The sequence below is a fragment of the Notothenia rossii genome, assembly GCF_949606895.1.
Source record: "Notothenia rossii genome assembly, chromosome: 5".
Classification (NCBI taxonomy): Eukaryota; Metazoa; Chordata; class Actinopteri; order Perciformes; family Nototheniidae; genus Notothenia; species Notothenia rossii.
The window spans coordinates 59,537,996-59,557,947 of NC_136903.1; the positions used below are offsets into that span (position 1 = coordinate 59,537,996).

Below are 19,952 nucleotides of genomic sequence, written 5' to 3' on the forward strand. Positions count from 1 at the left end.
CTGATATTCTACTTGATGGAAGCTTCCGGATTCTACACAATATGCAAAAAGCAAACGCTAAGAAATGTTAATTTTAAAATGATTTATTATATTTATTTTACAATGGGATATATTTTCAAATAGATAAATTAACATTTAGGGAACAGCATTAATAATATTTTTTTTATTTATTAGATTTTTTAACTTACGACATTGATTTTCTTTACCGTTAATCTATATCTATATGTTTTTTTATATATTTTGTAGCAAAACAGAAGAAAAAAAGTTTCTTAGTACAGAAAGTTTTCAGTATTGTTAGACGTCTAAAGAAATTTGACATTTATAAATATATTTTCTTTGCTTGATTTCTCTTTATCAACATCCACCACTGCAGTAGACATTGAATAGGTTATATTTCATCATTTTGCAACAGTGTTTTCGTCCATTGCTACAAATCTAGAAATCAACGACTTTTAAAATATTTTTCGGGAGAAGTTGAATCTAGACCATCGTTAAATGTTGACCATGTTACATTCTCACGGTTCGAATAAGGGGTTGGATTGTCACTCCTTGTAAAGCTCTGCAGCAGCAGAGATTCCACAGTTGTTGCAAATTCCCCTTGAAACCAGATTTGTGGCAAATGAGTTTTAATAACCCCCACCCCCCCACCCTCTGAAAACAGTCTCACCACAGCCTCACAGGTATGTGGTGACCCTCACGCTCAATGGTGTCTGGTATTTCCTCAGGAATTTGGAACTAATAGAGGGGGATCCGGTCTCAATTACACCGTCATTTTAGCTTCGTAACCTTCCACGCCAAGAGGTGAGGCGTTAGGAAATGTTGAGGGGGGGCGCATTAAGCCATCAGGTTCCACTGACTCTCATTCAGAGTAACTGCATACGACAGCTAGATTACACACTTTCAATAATACCAGGTAAAAGTCAGACTATCAGAGGAAAACATATAATAAAACTTCTACTCGATGCAATATTTAGCAAAGATGGCATGCTCAATTAAGAATTAATAATATAATATAGATAACCTATTATAATAATATTAGATAATTGAAGAAAAATAGGGCTGCACAATTTAGAAAAAAATATCTTGCATTGCAACTGCGATATGATATGCGATATTCGAGAGGTTGACCATATTTATTTTCATTAAAAAAGTTGTCTACCGCAATCTGGATATTGCACTAGTACATATCGTTTTTTATTTATTTATTTAATTGCAACGAAAATGACTGCAGGTTCAAAAATAGATCGAACCATTAAATGTGCGTAAACGTGATTTAAAATAATGCATTGTCTCAAGGCAGTACTAAATAATTGAACAAATGTTGAAAAAAATATATGTATAAGTTTGAAACATATACATTTTGAGCACGATATTGTGCAACATTTTACAAAATTACAATAAAAATGTTGCTTAAAATTACTTTGAGTCTTTGACGAAGGCATTTGATGCTAATAGATCAGAACAGCTTAAATCTAGGCACCGTTTTGCGGTCTAAAGGGTCAAATGCTGGTTGTTGGCGCGACAGGTTGACCTGCTGTCAGAATGCATCACTTCACAACAGAGGGATTTATGTCATTTGATTCTCCCCTTCATTCCCCCTGTACCCCTTTTTTCCTTTCCTTTATTTACCCCTTTTCTCCACCTCTCCCACCCTTTCGCCCTCTCTCACATCTGGACCTGGTTTTTTAAGCTGTTAAAAAAAAAAAAGTGTTTCAGAGCTGGAAAATTGAACTGTAAAAGTCAGGAGGTTGAACCCATTATTTTGTCCATTAGTGTTTCTGTAAGCTTACTGTGGGTAATTGTGAGCACCTGTGAGAATTCAGAGGGAGTGAGACTGATCAATGTTTGAGATAAAATGCTTCCCTGCTTGAGTATTCAGATCCCAGCTGGCTTTCCGCTGTTTCCACATAATTAATTTAATATTGAGGACTAATTCAGATATCCTTAATAACATGATAAATCAGGATGTAAACTTCACCGATCTGCACCAGCAATAAACAGTGTGAAAGTATAAATACGATCCTTTAAAAAATAGTTTAGGAAAAGGCCTGATTTCAAATTGAAAAAGTTAAGAAAAGTTTGAATTAAAATGTAATCAAAGTATCAAAAGTAAAAGTACTCTTAGTGCAGAATGGCTCCTTTAAAATTGATTCTGTTATTATTTATAACATAAGTGGAGACAATTTCAGATACAACTACATCACGTCATATGTTGTCATCTCTAAGCGGTTGACCAATCACAACACTGCCGAACTGGGCTCTGCTCTGATAAAGAGCTTTTTGAACATTAAAGCATTTCAACATGTCACAGTAGAGACACAAAATACAAGTATGAACCTGAACATGAGCATTATAGGGCTCCTTTAATCACATAGGGGAGCAATCCTTCATCAGAACATGTGTGACAGCAGTGAAGACTCTCCTCTAAGTACATGTCATGCAATCATGAACCAACAGAAAAAACTGGGGGGAAAAATGAAACGTGTGAGAAGACAAATGATTGACTAGTCTCTTGAGGCATTTGGAGGAGCAACACATGACATTCAACGCAAAAGCATGTTGGGAATAAATTCAGGAATGCTACAGTCCATGATGAGCTTCAAGTATGGCTAGGCAATATGGAATATTTTAAATATCAAAATATTTGTTACCAAATACATAAATCTCAACCTTGCAATGGGTTCATTATTGGTGTTTTCATCAAAAATATTTTTCAAAATCAGATTCTAAGTGATAAATAATCAGAGGTGGGAGAAGTACTCAGATCTTGTACTTAGGTGAAAGTAGAAGTACAAGAGTGAAAGAATACTCTGTTACACGTAAACGTCCTGCATTCAAAAGGTTACTCAAGTAAAAGTACAAAAATAATTAAAACACAAAAACTAATAGTACTCATTCTGCAGGTTTGATGAGATTTCAGAATAATATATATGATATGTTTTATAATGATTGATCATGAAAGTGTTCTCAGAGCTGGTGAAGGTGCAGCTAGTTTGAATGACTTTGTATACTGCAGGGTAGCTTGTGAATTTACTCCAGGTGGAACTAAAGTCTGTTGATTATATATATATATATTATATTTCACATCATTAAACCAAATCTGTAAAGTAACTAAAGGTATTAAATCAATTTAGTGGAGGAAAACTACACCATTTACCTTTTAGTTGGGTAATGCTAAGTATTATAACATGGAAAGTAAAGTACAAGTATCTCAAAATTGTACTTAAGTTCAGTACTTGAGTAAATGTACTTAGTATCTTAATACCTCAGTAAATAATTATCAGTAATGTGGATTTAATGACTTAGTGGTAAAAAAAAACTAAAATGTATACTATCATACCATCATGCAGCCTTTAAAAGCAGGAGGGCAAAACTTGGTAAGACATCCAAAAGTCAATAAGTATTCTCATATCACAAAATCAATATTATATTGATTTATTGCCCAGCCCTAAAAGTCAACAGATGCCTTGCTGTGATTTTTTTTATCTTGTAATCATACGAAATACAAAAATCAAATTTGGACTCATTTACTTTGAAGTATGGGTTATAGACATCTTAGTATTAGCACAAGAATGAAAGCTGCTTAACGCTTTGGTCACACTGGAGGAAACCATCATTCACAGTGTGTGGTGGGAGGATGAAGATGTAACACACGCTGCTCTGACTTCCCTCCGTCACGTGGTGAAAAATGTGTTCAACAACAGCACATCTTTCACACAACTGCTATCAATTGTCTGGATATCCACACGTGGGTCATTAGGGACTTCACATCTTGTGTTGTTTTAACACGTCACCCCCACCTGGTACGTTTTTCCTGTTAGTGTACACATTGTGGTGCATTGTGGGTATTCTGGCACCATCTACAGAAGCGGGGGCTGCTGTATGTTACCTTGAAATCGCACCCTAAAACGGAATTCTTGTGATCCCACCTGAACTCACCCTGTGATCTGCAATATGGATTTTCATAGCATGATGTACATTTTCTTTTCTAATTGAGGTTACTGATTTGGAAAAAAGTCATAATCACAGCTAACCTAAAATGTTGTTCACAGCATACAATTTATATGTCAATAAACATTGTTAAAATCATATGATCATGGTAAATTAGGCTTACGTTTAAGGTTATCAATGATGTGCAAACAAGATTACCATTTTTATACCTGCTTGCAGCTTTACCAAAGCTAAAGATATAAAGATATTCTGTCATACGTAGATCAATTGCTTTTGAGAATATATCATATGTTGCATTGATATTATTATATACGTGTGTTAGTACCTTTGGAATTGTTTTCAGTTGTTTTCCTCCCACAACTGACAACGAAATATTTTATATTAAACCTTATTGGCTTCATTAAAAAAATCTTATAATTCTTAACCATTTTCTTACCTTCAGCACATGATGTGAATTCAGTTTCAGGGTGGAATGCCTCTTTGAAACCCTAGCATGCTTCCCTGGAACCCTGACGGACCTTATTACACCTGGTGCTTGTTAAAAACCCAGCGCAATCCCATGCAAGGGCAGAGGTCAGCGTTTTACGCTACCTAAACCTGCCGCGCCTCTTAAAGTCCCTTAAGCCCGCAGATCGATAGCATATGTGCAGGGAACTGTTTCTCGGACGATGAGTCCAGACCTCACAGTCACGTCCAAAATCATGGAAATTAGTTATTACTTACACGTCTGTAGTATTCGTTTATTAGTCCCCGAGTGGAAAATGGGTTGCAGCACATCACAAAGGCATTTAAAAAGATAAGACAATACATCACTGACAACAACATAGACACAGATAAAAACAAACAGATATAAGAAAACCAGATATCGGCAGACATGACAAGGGGCCTATAGGCCCTCATTATGAGGAAATATGGTCTGCACTGGACTCTTCTTTACTTCTTACTCACCTTTCGCATCTCAATTCAAAAACTATTTATAACTCTGTTCAACAAATTCCTTTGAAACATATCCTTTACATGTGAAAAGTCAAAGTTCATTGCTACTTAAACTAGCACAATATAATGACAGATTGACAAGAAAATCACTTAAAATGTTGGTTTAGAAGCCCAAAAATAGTGTAGGTGGCTGAGTAATTGGGAAACAACAAAGTGTCCTTGACATCTTCTCCTATCATTTGTCTCCATCTTTTGGGCTTTGTTTTCTCTGAACCACATTATTTCCCAGATATCGTCTGTCCTCTTACCATCTAATCCTCTAATGCCTTTTCCATGTTGTTCTTGTCTTATTACATTTCCAAAGAGTTTTCGGAAGGTGTGTCCGATAAACAGGGATTAGCTACTTAACAGTTAACATTTCTAGGCCCTAATGTAATGATTGGCCGATAAGGACAGTGTTTGTCCAAGTTCAAAGTGGTGAAGCTCGAATTTGTTTCCCATAATCCAGTGCACATGGCTCTGTGTGTTTAGGTGTTTGCATGTGATTCTAGCTAGATTAGCTGTGGTAGTATAAGTAGTTTACATAGTTTAATCAGATGTATGAAACAACAAGAACCTTTTTAGCTGAACTGCAGCTAAAGTACACCGTATATTGCACCGACTAGTTCCATATGTGCCACTATGTAAATTAATGTAGTTATCATTTATTAGCACTCAATTATGCCTATTTTGGCGAAATTGTTTGTAAAGATCAGAAATGTATCTAAACTTTAGAGTATTTGAAGGTAAATCACATTGAATCAACAAACTTACAACAACAATGGCTGTAAGGGTTAGGGTTAGGGTTAAAAATAGTCATTATTTTCTGCATTTCTGAGCTTGATTCCTTCTTTGTCGTATTGTCTTAATTTCAACCAATGGTCTACTTTGAACACCCCGTAAGAACAAATTTTTGTTTGAATGCATAGCAATGTTTGGAACTGCAACGACAGCAACGTTACACTAAATGACGGCAGCACTGATGGATGTCTTCTGTAACTGTCCAAGTGTGTTCAAACCTTTTTTGACCATTAACCAGTCATTACAGTGCCAGAGCCCATACCAGGTTACCTTTAGTGTTTACTTTCTGTCTGTCTTCTTTTGCTGTTCTCTTTAGTGTTTACTTCCTGTCTGTCTTCTTTTGCTGTTCCCTTTAGTGTTTACTTCCTGTTTGTGTTCTTCCTCATAATTTCTCTAAAGTTTTAGATTTCTCTAAAGTTTTAATCTCTCTTGCTCCCTTTTTCTTTACTTAACTGGGGACAGATGGCCATCATTAATCCAAAATGTGGTGCTGTGTATTCTGAATAATGAAAACAAATGTTTGTTGGCCACAGCTGACGTTAAATTTACCGGACTTCTTTTTGCGAATGGATATGACTGCACATAGTCCCTTGATCATCCTTACAAAATGGTCTGTTATCCTTGGCAGCAGTCAATTGGCAACATTAACAACCTCTGGAATGTCCAAATTAACCAATCAGAATCGAGTATTCAACTAAGCCATGAAAATACTTTCAGATACATGGACCTTAGAGTTCAGGGTATTTCAAAGGAAACAGCAGCTTGTTTCAGTCTATACTGCAAGTTGGTTTGGCTAAAGACACTATCTGATTTGAGTGATTATGTGACGTTGACCCAGACAACGCAGGTTTAACCTTTTTAAAAACTTAAACCATAACTCAGCCAGTGACAGAGCAGCTATAATGTGCATAGTAATATCGGGCAGATAGTCATGCTTACATGTAAAAGACTCCAAAATCTCAAAAACAAACTCCACTGCAGCTTGGACATTTTGTTTGTAACAGGAAATAAAGATAACTGTAAAGTTATGAGAAAACCAGTTTTTACCCAGGGGTCACTTTTATAGTTTGACATTACCTAATGCATGTTGTTAATGTAATGCAGGAGGTGTGTGAAGGAAATCTAGTCACCTTTTCAAGTGAAAATTCTACAGGACTTACTGCTGATGGATGGATTGGCTGTTGGGGATTTGTTATCTTTACAGTAAATCACCTGTTAGTGGCAACTTGGCAACATGAAATAGGGATGGAAAGAGTGCCAACATATTGTAGCCAAGTCAAAGTAATGTTACTCTAAAGACATTATACTCAAAATTAAAACTAAAATTAGCCAACTAGTGTTAACATGTTCTCTGAATAAACCTCACTAAAGAACATGCCTGTGGTGCAGCACCTCTTTTCACCCTCTGTCTGAAACCAGAGCCCAGTCTGCTCTGATTGGTTAGCTAGCCGGCTCTGTTTTGATTGGTCAACTGCTTAAAGATGTGTTGGAAATGTACCTTAGCCTATCACGTACAATGTGTTGGAGCACTAGTCAATAGAAACGCATGTGTTACAATGGAGGCGTTTCAGGCAGGACGGGAGTGTTTGGTAGTGAACTCCCTCTAGAGCAGGGGTGTCCAACCTACAGCCCGGGGGCCAAATGCGGTCCGCGGACCATTTAGAATCGGCCCTCAGCAAATTCAAAAAGTATAATGTAATACGGCCCACAAATGAAACTTGTGCCTGTCTTATATTGTACTTCTTAACTATAAATGTAAAAATATATCACACAGTAGTATTCATGTACACCACTTTTCAAATAAATTCACTCAATTAAAGTTGGAAACATTTTCTAGTATATCTTAGTTGATAAGAAAAAAGCCCAATGACTTATTTACATAACAAGCTTGAAATATACCCTTCCTATTTCTCCTTATTATAATCAATCGGAGGCTTCTGTTTTAAGGGATGAGCTGCCAACACTCACAAGCATCATTTACCTACATTTGATTGATTTTGCTAACTTATAGCTGAACTTATGAGGCAATAAACCTCTAGTGAGTGGCCCAGCCCTTCGTATATTTTTCTGAATGTGGCCCTCGGTGAAAGAAGTTTGAACACCCCTGCTCTAGAGGGACCTTTGGGATTTCAGCCTTTGCAGACCATTTACATGCATACAAATCTATAACAAACTACAGGACCTGTTTAAGAGTGTTGTACTACTCATATGAGTGGCCGATATTCACCGCATGGAGCACCCTGAAGTTCAGCGCAATCTTTTTGTTAATTTTGCAGAGTGAAACCAGTCCATTTAGCTTCTCTGTCCCAGAGTGTTCTTCTCAAAGTCCTCACACGTCTCATTGAAAAAGGTTCAAACTGAAATCAGGAGTCACATAATGCACCTGTAGTCCCGCAGGGGTTTGATTGATTTGTCACATGGCGTGGTCGCAGGGTTGTGTATTTATTTACCTTATTTTACTCAAATGCAAACCATACTCACTACAATATGGTGATTCTTAATTTAGTTGCAATGATGTTCATTTAGAGTAAGCTACAGCAAGCCTCGGCTGTTTTACCCCCTTTCTTTTGTTTCATCCTCTCACAATTTACTTTTTCATTTGACTCTTGATCTATCACTGTAATGGATGAACTTGGAATGAAGAAAACTATAAAAGCATACTTGTGGGTAAAAATTAATAGTAAATGTTATTAATGTTGAATGAATGTAAAAAGTGACTCCACCCTTAGTGCAGTTTGGGGGAGTGGATGTTAATATTTCAAGCATGGAAGAATTCAAGAAGGTGTATGTGAAGAGTCTGCATTGTGTTCTGGTCTATGACGACTCTTGTTGGTAAGGAAACTACTTATTTTTCCTCTTCTTTGATGGATTTCCTAGTGTGATTGAATGGCTTTAGAATGGCAGCTCTTAAAAATAGCCCTTGTTCTCTGAAAGCTTATGTCAGTACAGATCTCACATACTTGTTTTTTATTTGATGAATTAGTCCTATATTTACACCCAGGAGTTGCTGAGTCTGTTTGCCAATGAGCTACTAAACCAAAGTCACTTGGGTTAAGTGCTCTGTTAAAAGGCTGCTCGGCACCTGTTATTGTTCAAGTACAGAGGATTTTTCAGCAGGATCTCTTAGAAATGGTTCCTATCCCTAAAAAACATCTGAAGTCAATTGCTACTATCAGACATGATGCATTCGATTCTTCCAAAGTGTATCAGCAGGACAGTATGCAGCAGAAACACACAGATAAAGGAACAGCATACAACTATTTTATACATGCTGCAGCACAGATGGCACTTGCCTGGCAAGTCTTTCAAATACTTGTTTTAAAAATATTTTTTACACTATTTTCTTAGATTGTTATAATTGCTTTAGTCTGTCAACAGCAGAAAATAAGATTTGACCTGCCAAGTCTGAGTCTTTATTGAATACTTTACTTTGGTAAGGTTTTAATCAGATATTTGTTTCTTTTTCGTGTAATTTGGCATTTTAAAGACTGCATCTTAGAAAAGACTCCTTCTGTAGGGAACACAGGGAACACAGCCTTTGCAGACCATTTACATGCACAAAAATGGAAAACGCCCAAAAACATTTGACACAAAATTCAACTATCCCTTTAATTATTTTGTATTTCTCCTTTTTACTATTTAACTTGCAGACATATACATTTCACAAATGTACTATTTTTGATCTTGATTATACTTCCGTTTAATTATATTTAGTGCTGGGCAACAATTAAAATGTTTAATCTTGATTAATCGCATGTTCTGTGATTAATCGCAAATTATTACTTTGAAATGCGCAAAATTAAATTATGAATTCAAAAGTAGTTGTTCACTTTTATTTTAAATGTACTGCTATATGAAAAAAAGGGCAATAACATTGCGAACACTTTAAAAAAAGAATGTGCTTTTTAACAGCAATATTCCCTTTATACATAGCAGTTAAAATATGTATTGTAAATCTCAACTTAAACATTAATTAATGTAATCAAATCACATATGAAACCAAAGCTATTGCCACTGCCAAGGCATTAAAGTTTTATCTATATGTAGTTTGTTAAAGAAGAACAAGTTACCCTCTGAGTCCAGAGATAAGAAAATCCAACTTTGCATTAATAACTAATAAGAGATGTAAAATGACCATGTTAGAGTTTGGTACCTTTCTCCATGTTTCTGTCCCGTGCCACTCACCGCGTTCCGTCTGCGCCACGGTTTTGTTCCGACCTCCAAGCAGCGCCTTACCCCACCGGGCGTGTTTCAGAAGCAGAGCGTCCTGCGTGCCGGCTCGCAGTTTTGGTTGATTTGGGCATATTTCCTGGACATTTGTACTTCTACAAGAAAGTAACTAGGCTACTTTGTACAGACAAAGTCAATAATAATTGTAATAGTCCAGTTATAAACGACATGAATCAAAGATGTATTGCTGCATTTTAGTGGTAAGAAAATGCATTCATCATCATAATTATTCATTATATAATGTACACACAGTGCCTGTAAACCGGAGAACAATGGCATTATTCTCCTACTTGAAAGACTACGGAGGGATGGGTGGTCTGCAAAATGTGTTTATTTTGGGGATTGACCGGATGCTCTGACCGTTCCACTTCCTGCCCGGTGCTACACAACGCCTCGCGTCTCCGTCAAAAATAGACCAGCCTCGTATTTTTAGCAGAGCCCAGCGCCGAGGCGCTTCTGGGACGCTTCTGAGCCGCGACGCTTCTGAGCCGCGACGCGGCGCGTCTGGTGGACACACACGCATTGACTAGAGTGGCCGCGATCGCTGAGCACGGTGCGGCGCAGACAGAACACGGCGTAGACGGAACTGGTGGAATCCAGGCGTTACTGGATTACTGATAAACATCCCACCCCTCCTGTGACCATGTCGAAGGACATCCCATTTCTCTAAATGCACATGGAGCACAAGCCCCCAGGAAGTGTGCAAGACTCTGAGGATAATATTTGTTGTGTCTAAACGGCGGTACTACAGTTCCTGTATCAGCCCGTGACGTCATTGGGCCCAGAAATACTTTTTCACATTGACTAACATGGGGAAAGAGACGTCTGTAAATCAGCGGATACTTTTTTTGAAACTAAATAAACTATCCAGTATTAACTATTGTATAGATCTTATTAGAATCATTAGATCCTTAAAGTTGTTAAAGGCACTAAAAGCCGAATCCCGATTTATTTTCTCTCTCCATTCATTCTACTGAGCCGAGAGCGGGGCTTAAGGGGCAACTCAACTGCGCATGCTCTATAAACTTCATACGGGTACTTCTGCTCCGACAGCCAGGCATGACGGGTAATCTTTGACGTTTTGCTCTCGAAAATCTCAGGCCATTTTGTCCTCATGTGCCTGAGATAGCAGCTCTCATAGGAAAGAACGAGACCCCGCCTCCGATGCTGTATCCAGTTCTTATAGAGTGGTGCAGGGATGACGTATTTACCCGGAAATAAGCTGTGCATGAGTTCCCTCGACAAAAAAGGGGATTTCTCCATAGGATTTTGGAAGTTAGCTCCAAATAAGGTCTGTGGAAAACGAACCTGTTTGATAAATGCCCGTTTTGTTCAGCCGGATAATATCCACATGTCTAATTTTATAATTTTCGAATCATAAATCTAATCGCCAGAAGCAAAACGTTATGCTATAAACCAGGGGTGCCCAATACGTCGATCGCAAACGTAGTGTGGGTAGATCGCATGGCATTGAAATAAATTCATCTCATGGAGGGAGCCTCATCTGAAGTGCAAATGCGGTGCACCTTTATGCGCTAATGCGGCGCTATTACACGCTATTGGTGTAAGCGTGCCACAGTTTCCCCTTGCTATAAACGAACTACACCTGAGTACAGCAGGGTCGCATGACTTCAACGTCACGCCAACTTAAGATCGGTATTCAAAAATACAGATTCAAAATTGTACAAGTTGAAGCGTTTGTTTTAACAGTTTGCAAGAGCGCAGGTACTTGCTTTCAAGCAGAACAGGGGCAAACAAACTTAGCGGGAGTGTTTATGTATTCGGCGTAATGACGTACAAAAATCACCAAAGGGGTCACTGCTGATGTATTTAATGTGGTAGAACAAAACGTGATCCGTCTCCAAAGTCCTATGGAGAAATCCCATTGACTCTGAGACGAGGGAACCGGTAGTGGTAAAATGCTAACTTACTTCCGGGTTTTAGGACTCATGCCGTTTATTGTCTTGCTTATAATAACGATAAGTCATTTATAAATATCATTTTAGAGCACACATTTGAAATCCGTAGGCGAGGCTGTAATTTCGCCAGCTGTTACTCTCATGAGCAAGGCAGAAAATAATAGTTTTAACATGCCAAAAAGCTGCGGTGTCGTTTATTGCACCTCAAACATTAAAACAAATCCACAGTTACGTGTTTCTCTACTTCCTCTAAGAAGAAACGACAGTAACACAAAAGATCTCTGTGGCTTCAGGCTTGATCGCCGTTCAAATGACAGCGTTCGTTTCCCCAAAAGTGGGCGGGGCTGTAAAGTGACGTAGATTTTACTCATCTATTATTCAAAACCATTCTATTTATTCTAACCTAAATTACATGCCAGTGTTTTATCTTTTTATTTATTTGTTTTTATTTTAAATCGTATAATGTCGGACTTTTTTTCCCCGTCTGTGAGGAAAATAAATGGGGCTTAGAGCCTCAAAATACTGAAGTCTGTATTTTTGAATAAAAAAAATCCTTCTAATTTGTTATTCTTTTCTAAATAACACACTGTTATTTACTCAACAATAACACATAATTATCCTTGTCTTTATTTATTAGTTTAATTCTATAATCTTGGGTTTTTTAGCATGCTTTTTAGCCGTAAATAACGCATCACTAGGACCACCAGGGTGGGTGGAGGGGGTCAGGAGGACGGGATTGAGCTGATAACCCAGGGGCACAGCAGAGGACCCGGAAGGGATCTCGGGCGGACGGCCTGGGGGCAAGGCAGAGATCATGGAGGTGGCCTCGGGCAGACGGCCCGGGGGCAAGGCAGAGACCATGGAGGGGGTCTCGGGCCGACGGCCCAGGGGCAAGGCAGAGATCATGGAGGGGCGAAGGCCACAGCGGGCGAACTCAGAGGGCCGAGCATAAGAGCGAAGGCAGCGGCAGTAAGAGTCAGGGGGCCGGGCCCGAGGGCGAGGACCTCGGCCGGGAAAGTCAGGGGGCCGGGCTCGAGGGCGAAGACCGCGGCTCTCAGGGGGCCGGGCTCGAGGGCGAAGACCGCGGCACTCAGGGCAAAGCAGGCGGCGACGGAACAACTCCGGAGGACGGGCAGGAAGGTGCTGACGGGACAGCTCCGGAGGCCGGGCAGGAATCGGAGCCGGTGGGACAGGCTTCGGCAGGATCCCCCATGGAAGAGGACCAGGAGTTGGCAGGACCGCGGCAGGGCCTCCAACGGAACAAGACATGGGATTGGCCGGACTCTCAGCGGGACCTCCAACGGAACAGGACATAGGGTTGGCAGGACCCCCAGCAGAAGAGTAGTCAGCGGGACCCCCAACGGGACAGGACATACGGTTGGCAGGACCCCCGGCAGAAGAGTAGTCGGCGGGACCCCCAACGGGACAGGACATGGACTTGGCAGGACCCCCAGCGGAAGAGTTGTCGGCGGGACCTCCAACGGCACAGGACATAGGGTTGGCAGGACCCCCGGCAGAAGAGTAGTCGGCGGGACCCCCAACGGGACAGGATATGGAGTTGGCAGGACCCCCAGCGGAAGAGTAGTCGGCGGGACCCCCAACGGGACAGGACATTGGGCTGGCAGGAACCCCAGCGGAACCTCCAACGGCACAGGACACAGGGTTGGCAGAACCCCCGGCAGAAGAATCGTCGGCGGGGCATCCAACGGCACGGGACATAGGGTTGGCAGGACCCCCGGCAGAAGAGTAGTCGGCGGGGCCTCCTACGGCACAGGATACAGGGTTGGCAGGACCCCCAGCAGAAGAGCAGTCGACGGGACCCCCAACGGGACAGGACACAGGGTTGGCAGGACCCCCGGCAGAAGAGTAGTCGACGGGACCCCCAACGGGACAGAACATGGAGCTGGCAGGACCCCCAGCGGAACCCCCAACGGCACAGGACATAGGTTTGGCAGGACCCCCGGCAGAAGAATCATCGGCGGGGCCTCCAACGGCACGGGACATAGAGTTGGCAGGACCCCCGGCAGAAGAGTAGTCGGCAGGACCCCCAACGGGACAGGACATGAAGCCGGCAGGACCCCCAGCGGAACCCCCAACGGCACCCCAGCAGGGACTCGAGAGGGGACTTGAGAGGGGACTCGAGAGGTGACTATAAAGGGGACTCGAGAGGTGACTAGAAAGGGGACTTGAGAGGAGACTTGGGGTCGGGACCATGGCTGCTGGGGCCAGAACTGGGTCTGGAACCATGGCCGCTGGGGCCAGAACTGGGGCCGGGACCATGGCTGCTGGGGCCAGAACTGGGTCTGGAACCATGGCCGCTGGGGCCAGAACTGGGGCCGGAACCATGGCTGCTGGGGCCAGAACTGGGTCTGGAACCATGGCTGCTGGGGCCAGAACTGGGGTCGGAACCATGGCTCTTGGGGCTCGGGCTGCTAGCCTGGACTTGCGACTCCTTCTCTTAGGAGCCTTTTGGAGGCTCTGTGGACCTCCGAAAGCCAGACGAGTTCCGGAGAACGGCTCCTGGACAGGAGCAGGAACTGGGGAAGAAGCATGGGGTTGACTCCAGATGGAACACACCGAGACGTATGGTGTCAGGCTGGAAATCACACACTGAGAGGAAGCTCAAAATCCAGCTAGGTAAGAATTTCACTAAGCCTGGTTGCTCCATAGCCATCTGGCACGCCTCTGCCAGAGCAGCCTCTCGCTGCTGAACCCCAGACGCTCCCCTCCATCGATCAGAGCAGTAAGCCGAAGAAAAGGAAAAATCCAATAATTCCTGCTCAAATGGATCTGCTGGGCCCATCCTTGGTTGTTTCGTTCTGTTACGGTTGAGTGAAGCAAGCAGGACCCAAATGCAGATAACACTGATAATACCTTTATTTCAAGGATAATAATATAATTTAGACAAACAGAACACTCCCCGGTGAACTCAGTCACCAACAAAAGACGAACCAACATTGAACACAGGAAGAGAAAAGACTAAATACAGGGAGGGGTGATCACGAGACGAGAAACAGCCTAGCAGGGGAGGAGAAACACAAGGGCAACAGGTGAACACAATCAGACAATTAGACACACCAGGGAAACTAACGACAGGGAGGAAAAACACAGGAGAGGTTTCTCAATACTCAAATTTCCCCTCCTCGACTCCTCGACTCCTCGACTCCTCGGTCCTCCGGTAGTGACCCGGAAATGAATTTCAGCGCGCCATGTTGAAGGACATCTAATTTCTCTAAATGAGCGTCGAGGAGCCTCTCTGGAGGAGCTATGACCGAGGAGACACTGATGGGTCCTCCACAGCTCCTCCACGGATGCATTTCCGGGAACGGTGGAGGCGTGACGCACGGCCGGACTTATCTCAGCCAATCAGAGCTCTGCATGCATCCTCTGGATATTATTTTAGTAACTGCTTTCATCGCGACGCGATGTTTACAGAGAGAACAGCTGTGAGGTCCGTGCAGAAAGCAGAGCAGTGTGTAAAATATATATCACTCAGTATAACAGGCCTACTCTCTTTATTTGCTTTAGTTTAGTAGATATCTACAAACAAAGAGTCGATATCTTTCTAAGACCATTAAGTGCTTCACATAATAAAATACACAACGGCTGTAGCCTGTTTTGGGAGCTGTAAGTGCGTGTGTGTGGTACAGTGTGTAGGTGTATGTTGTACAGTGCGTAGATGCGGCGGACAGACGGGTCTCAGTTGGTTTGGTATCCTATGCTTACTTTAAATACTTGTAAATACAACTTTTGGCCCGTAATTTCAATTCCCCATTTCAGCGACCAGAGAGAGAGGGGGGGATGTATCCAGTCTCTGATTGTGTTACGTTATTAGTACTCTCATAGTGCTCTCATACTTGTTTTGATTCTGAAATTATAAATGTATATAACTATATGTGTTTGTATATGTCCGCATCTGTAGCCTGTTATTGTCTCATTATACCGCACTGTGAATAAATTAAAGTAAATATATAAGTGGTCATGAACACATCTGTCCATCAGACAGAGGGCTGCTGTGCCTCCTGTCGTCATTAATGGACGTCTCTTTAAAATGACCGCTCAGAGGAGAGGAGTTCTCATTTCTCTAACCGCCTGCTGCTTCCCCTCCTCTCTCCCCGGTTCCCCTCCTCAGTCCTCCGCTTGCATCTCCTGTGGGCGGGACCAAGTATCGAGGATAGGAGTCGAGGAAAGGAGTCGAGGAGGGGAAATTTGAGTATTGAGAAACCTCTAGGGAGAGGGACCAGACAATACACAAGGAAGAAAACATGACAGGGAGAACCAAACAGCAAAAATAAACCCAATACAAGACATACAAAACTAAAAACGTGACATAACACAAGAATCGTGACAGTATCTATCTACAGATAAATATTAAGCCTGACAAAGTACTTAACGTCTAATTTATTGCTTTCCTGCAATGTTAACTATGTTGAAGCACTCATTTTAACTGATATTATACACATTAATTATACTCTTATGTATGTAGATAGTATAAGAAATGTGCAGAATTTGCCGGTGTAATGGTACTTAATGGTCTGTTGCGTGGACTGTGACCTGTAATGACCTTTTTCGGGAACCTGTTTAAAAACATTTATCAAGATTAAACCTTTCACCTTTGCACACACACACACACACACACACACACACACACACACACACACACACACACACACACACACACACACACACACACACACACACACACACACACACACACACACACACACACACACACACACACACACACACACACACACACACATACATATCTAGGATCACACTTCATGATTGCTCAGACTCACGCACACTCACTGCTTGCCCTTCATCTTTCCATCAATCTTTACTTCTTTCCATATCCCCTTTTATCCCTGTCTCATCGGAAGCATTCCTACTTTGTATGTTGAGTCTTTGGAGGAGAGATCTAGCTCGCTGTTATAATATAATAAGACTTATTTTGGCTTAGCTGTAAGCCTAACTGTCATTCTACCAAGAAGTGAAATATATGGTCAGTGAGATTTACAAATCAGGACTGAACTCTCTTTGTTTGCCAAAAGAGAGAGTAGAGTATTTTCTTTTTTCTTCAGCATATTTGATAGATTGTATGTCTGTGTAGAAACACAGATTCATGCTGACAAGCTATAGAGTATACTGTATAGTTTGTTTTCTGTTGGCATCTACATTTAGCAAAGCCACAGTCACAATAGGTAATATTGAACATTTAACCTGAGAGAAAGAAACTACTGCCATTCTATTGATTATATCATTCATTTCCAAATAATTTGGAAAATACATCTATAGCTAAAATGTCAGTCAACATTTAAAAACAAACCTATCAAAGCTTCCTATAAAATACAATTTACTATTATTTTAGTGACCTGATTTTAATGTAACAATGGGGGACATTTTCTTTTTCTGGCTGAAATTCCAAAATTAACAGTAGATTGTAAGAAAACATTGAAAAAGGCTACTTATAATATAAAAAAAATATATATTATTTTAATGTAGATTTTTGGTCTTTATAATATCGCAAAATAAAATAGTTTTTTCCATAAAGCATTTTTGACAGTGAATATATCAATATATACACCCCACCTACTAATCCCCTTTTAGAACAGCCTCTATACTTAAATACACAAAAACAAGAAACAGTATTAAAAAAGAGATGTTTACAAATATTTTTTTTAAAACACCCTGTATGGCATCTTTTAAATAAAAGGACCTATGTTCTACATTTCAAAGTGTTAATGAAAGTATACTTTTTTATTTGAAAAATCAATAATACAAAATCAGTTAAAAGCACTTGTTAAGAGATTTCTATATAAAAGGTGTACAACATCATTAATGTATACATACAAAAGGGCTTAATCACTGCTACACTACAGTATATCTTCAGATGTATTTCAGTAGTCAAGAAATGTTCTCCTCCTTCATCTTCTCCTCCACCCTTCTTCCACACCCTTTAAAGTATTTGAATTTCTCCTTTAATATAGTGCCCACCCAGTATTCTTTCCTAATCCACACTCTGTTGTCTCCTGCAGCTCACAGAGAGACATCACATGATTGTCGAAGTTGTCTGGAGTGTTCCCGGGACAATGGCTGTGTGCGTTGCCCCGAGCGACTCTTCCTGTTCCTGCAGAGGGATGGGATGTCTCACCATGGAACCTGTCTCCACGCCTGCCCCCCTGGATACTTTGGACAGAGAGGGAAGGACATCAACCGCTGCATGAGTACGATATTAGAAAAAGGCCTATAACCTGCAAAAATCTTTCTAACTAAAGAGTCTTCACTGATAGCTAGCCTTACTCACATCAGCACACATGACTCATCTGTCTTCAGGCCCTTTATAATGAAGGAATTGATTATTTTTTAAAGTTCACAACAAAAACAAACAATACCAATCTACATAGTTTACACTTTTAGAATAACCCTGGTATTGAGATGAATCACTCTTAATTCATTCCAGAAAAACACTGTGCCAACAAAAGGGAAAACAAACTTTCCTTAGTGAGTGCCTGGTTCATTCATTGAGTTCATTCCCATTCACAAGAAAATGTATTTGACTTAAGAGATGCCAAGAAGGGCTCGGGGCAACATTTAGCAGAACCCTAAACTAAGAGCAACATTTTGTATCTGCATGAGCAGAGAACTTGTGAGCCTGCGATGCTAACATTTGTAATATCAATCAATCAATGTTTATTTATATAACCCAATATCACAAATGTTACATTTGTCTCAGTGGACTTCACAGTTTGTACAGAACATCAGTATGACAATACGACACACTCTGTCCTTAGACCCTCACATCGTACAAGGAAAAACTTCCCGGAGAAAACCCCACAGTTTAAAGGGAATAATGGGAGAAACCTCGGGGAGAGCAACAGAGGAGGGATCCCTCTCCCAGGACGGACAGACGTGCAATAGATGCCGTGTGTAAATTGAAAAGATAATACATTTGCAACATAGGTAGTCCAAATGTTTGGAAATGCATGTGTGTATAATGGGAAGATGAATCCACGAGGATATCCATCCAGGACTTATGATCCAGGACCACAGCCACGACTCAAGATCCAGGACTCGCGATCCGTGACACAGGACCGCAGGATCATCCATGACTCCGGATCCCGGCGTATATAGACACCAAAAAGAAAGACATTTGGGGAAGCTGGGTTAATCGGAACATGAGAGTACACAGGTATAGACAGAGAGAAGGAAGAAGTAAGATGTCCCCCGACAAACTAAGCCTTTATCAGCAAAACTAGGGGCTGAATCTAATCAGCCCTAACTATAAGCTTTATCAAAAAGGAAGGTCTTAAGCGCACTCTTAAAAACGGATAAGGTGTCTGCCGTCCGAACACAAACTGGAAGCTGATTCCACAAAAGTGGAGCTTGATAAGAAAAGGCTCTGGCTCCAGTGGCGGCCGGCCCATAGGGGCGCTAGGGGCGCCGCCCCACCTCTTCCCACATACAATTATTATTATTTTTTAAAATATTAAATTAAAAAAAAATATATATATATATATATATATTTCAAAAACATATATATTTTATATTTTTTATTTTTAATGAACAAGGTAAATATCATACAATTGGTATCAGTAAAATGTATAATCTACAATAAAATCTTGTTTAAAATTGTTTTACGATGTCTAAAGTTACTGATAAGTCACATGTTTCCTGCCTGGCCTTGCCCTTGGCATTAGTTTATCATTACGGGGCGCTGCCCCCGAGCCAAACAGCAGCAACCAGCACGTTGCAAAAGTCTCAATAGTAAACTGTGCCACCGAAACATAATTTCAGCCAATCAGCGCCGTCAAATATTTTGGTCACGAGAGCGCTCACGTTGGCGCCCACGTTGCTTACGTGCGTTGACGTGAGTTGTTTTTTTAGACTCGTGAGGAACTGGGGTAGTATCTATAGTAACGCAGTGTAGGCGGAGCCGTGACGTCATCTTCAATGAGCTCCCCAGAAAAACAACACAGCCGTTAGCTCTTAGCACTCAGAGCTCACAGCTCTTCATATCTGTTCAGAAACTAGACAAAAGTTAAACAAGTACAAACCACATACTGTCTGTGTCAT

The 19,952-nt window shown here is 41.0% G+C and overlaps 1 protein-coding gene across 4 annotated transcripts in view; it reads left to right on the plus strand.

Moving 5' to 3' along the window:
- rspo4 (R-spondin 4) overlaps nucleotides 1–19,952 on the plus strand; it is a 92,530-nt gene that overhangs the window by 17,050 nt on the left and 55,528 nt on the right. For all 4 annotated transcript variants that reach the window (XM_079683345.1, XM_079683346.1, XM_079683344.1 and 1 more), the window contains one exon: nucleotides 17,915–18,103. In XM_079683345.1, the coding sequence (XP_079539471.1) occupies nucleotides 17,915–18,103 (189 nt within the window). The remainder of the gene's footprint in view (nucleotides 1–17,914; nucleotides 18,104–19,952) is intronic.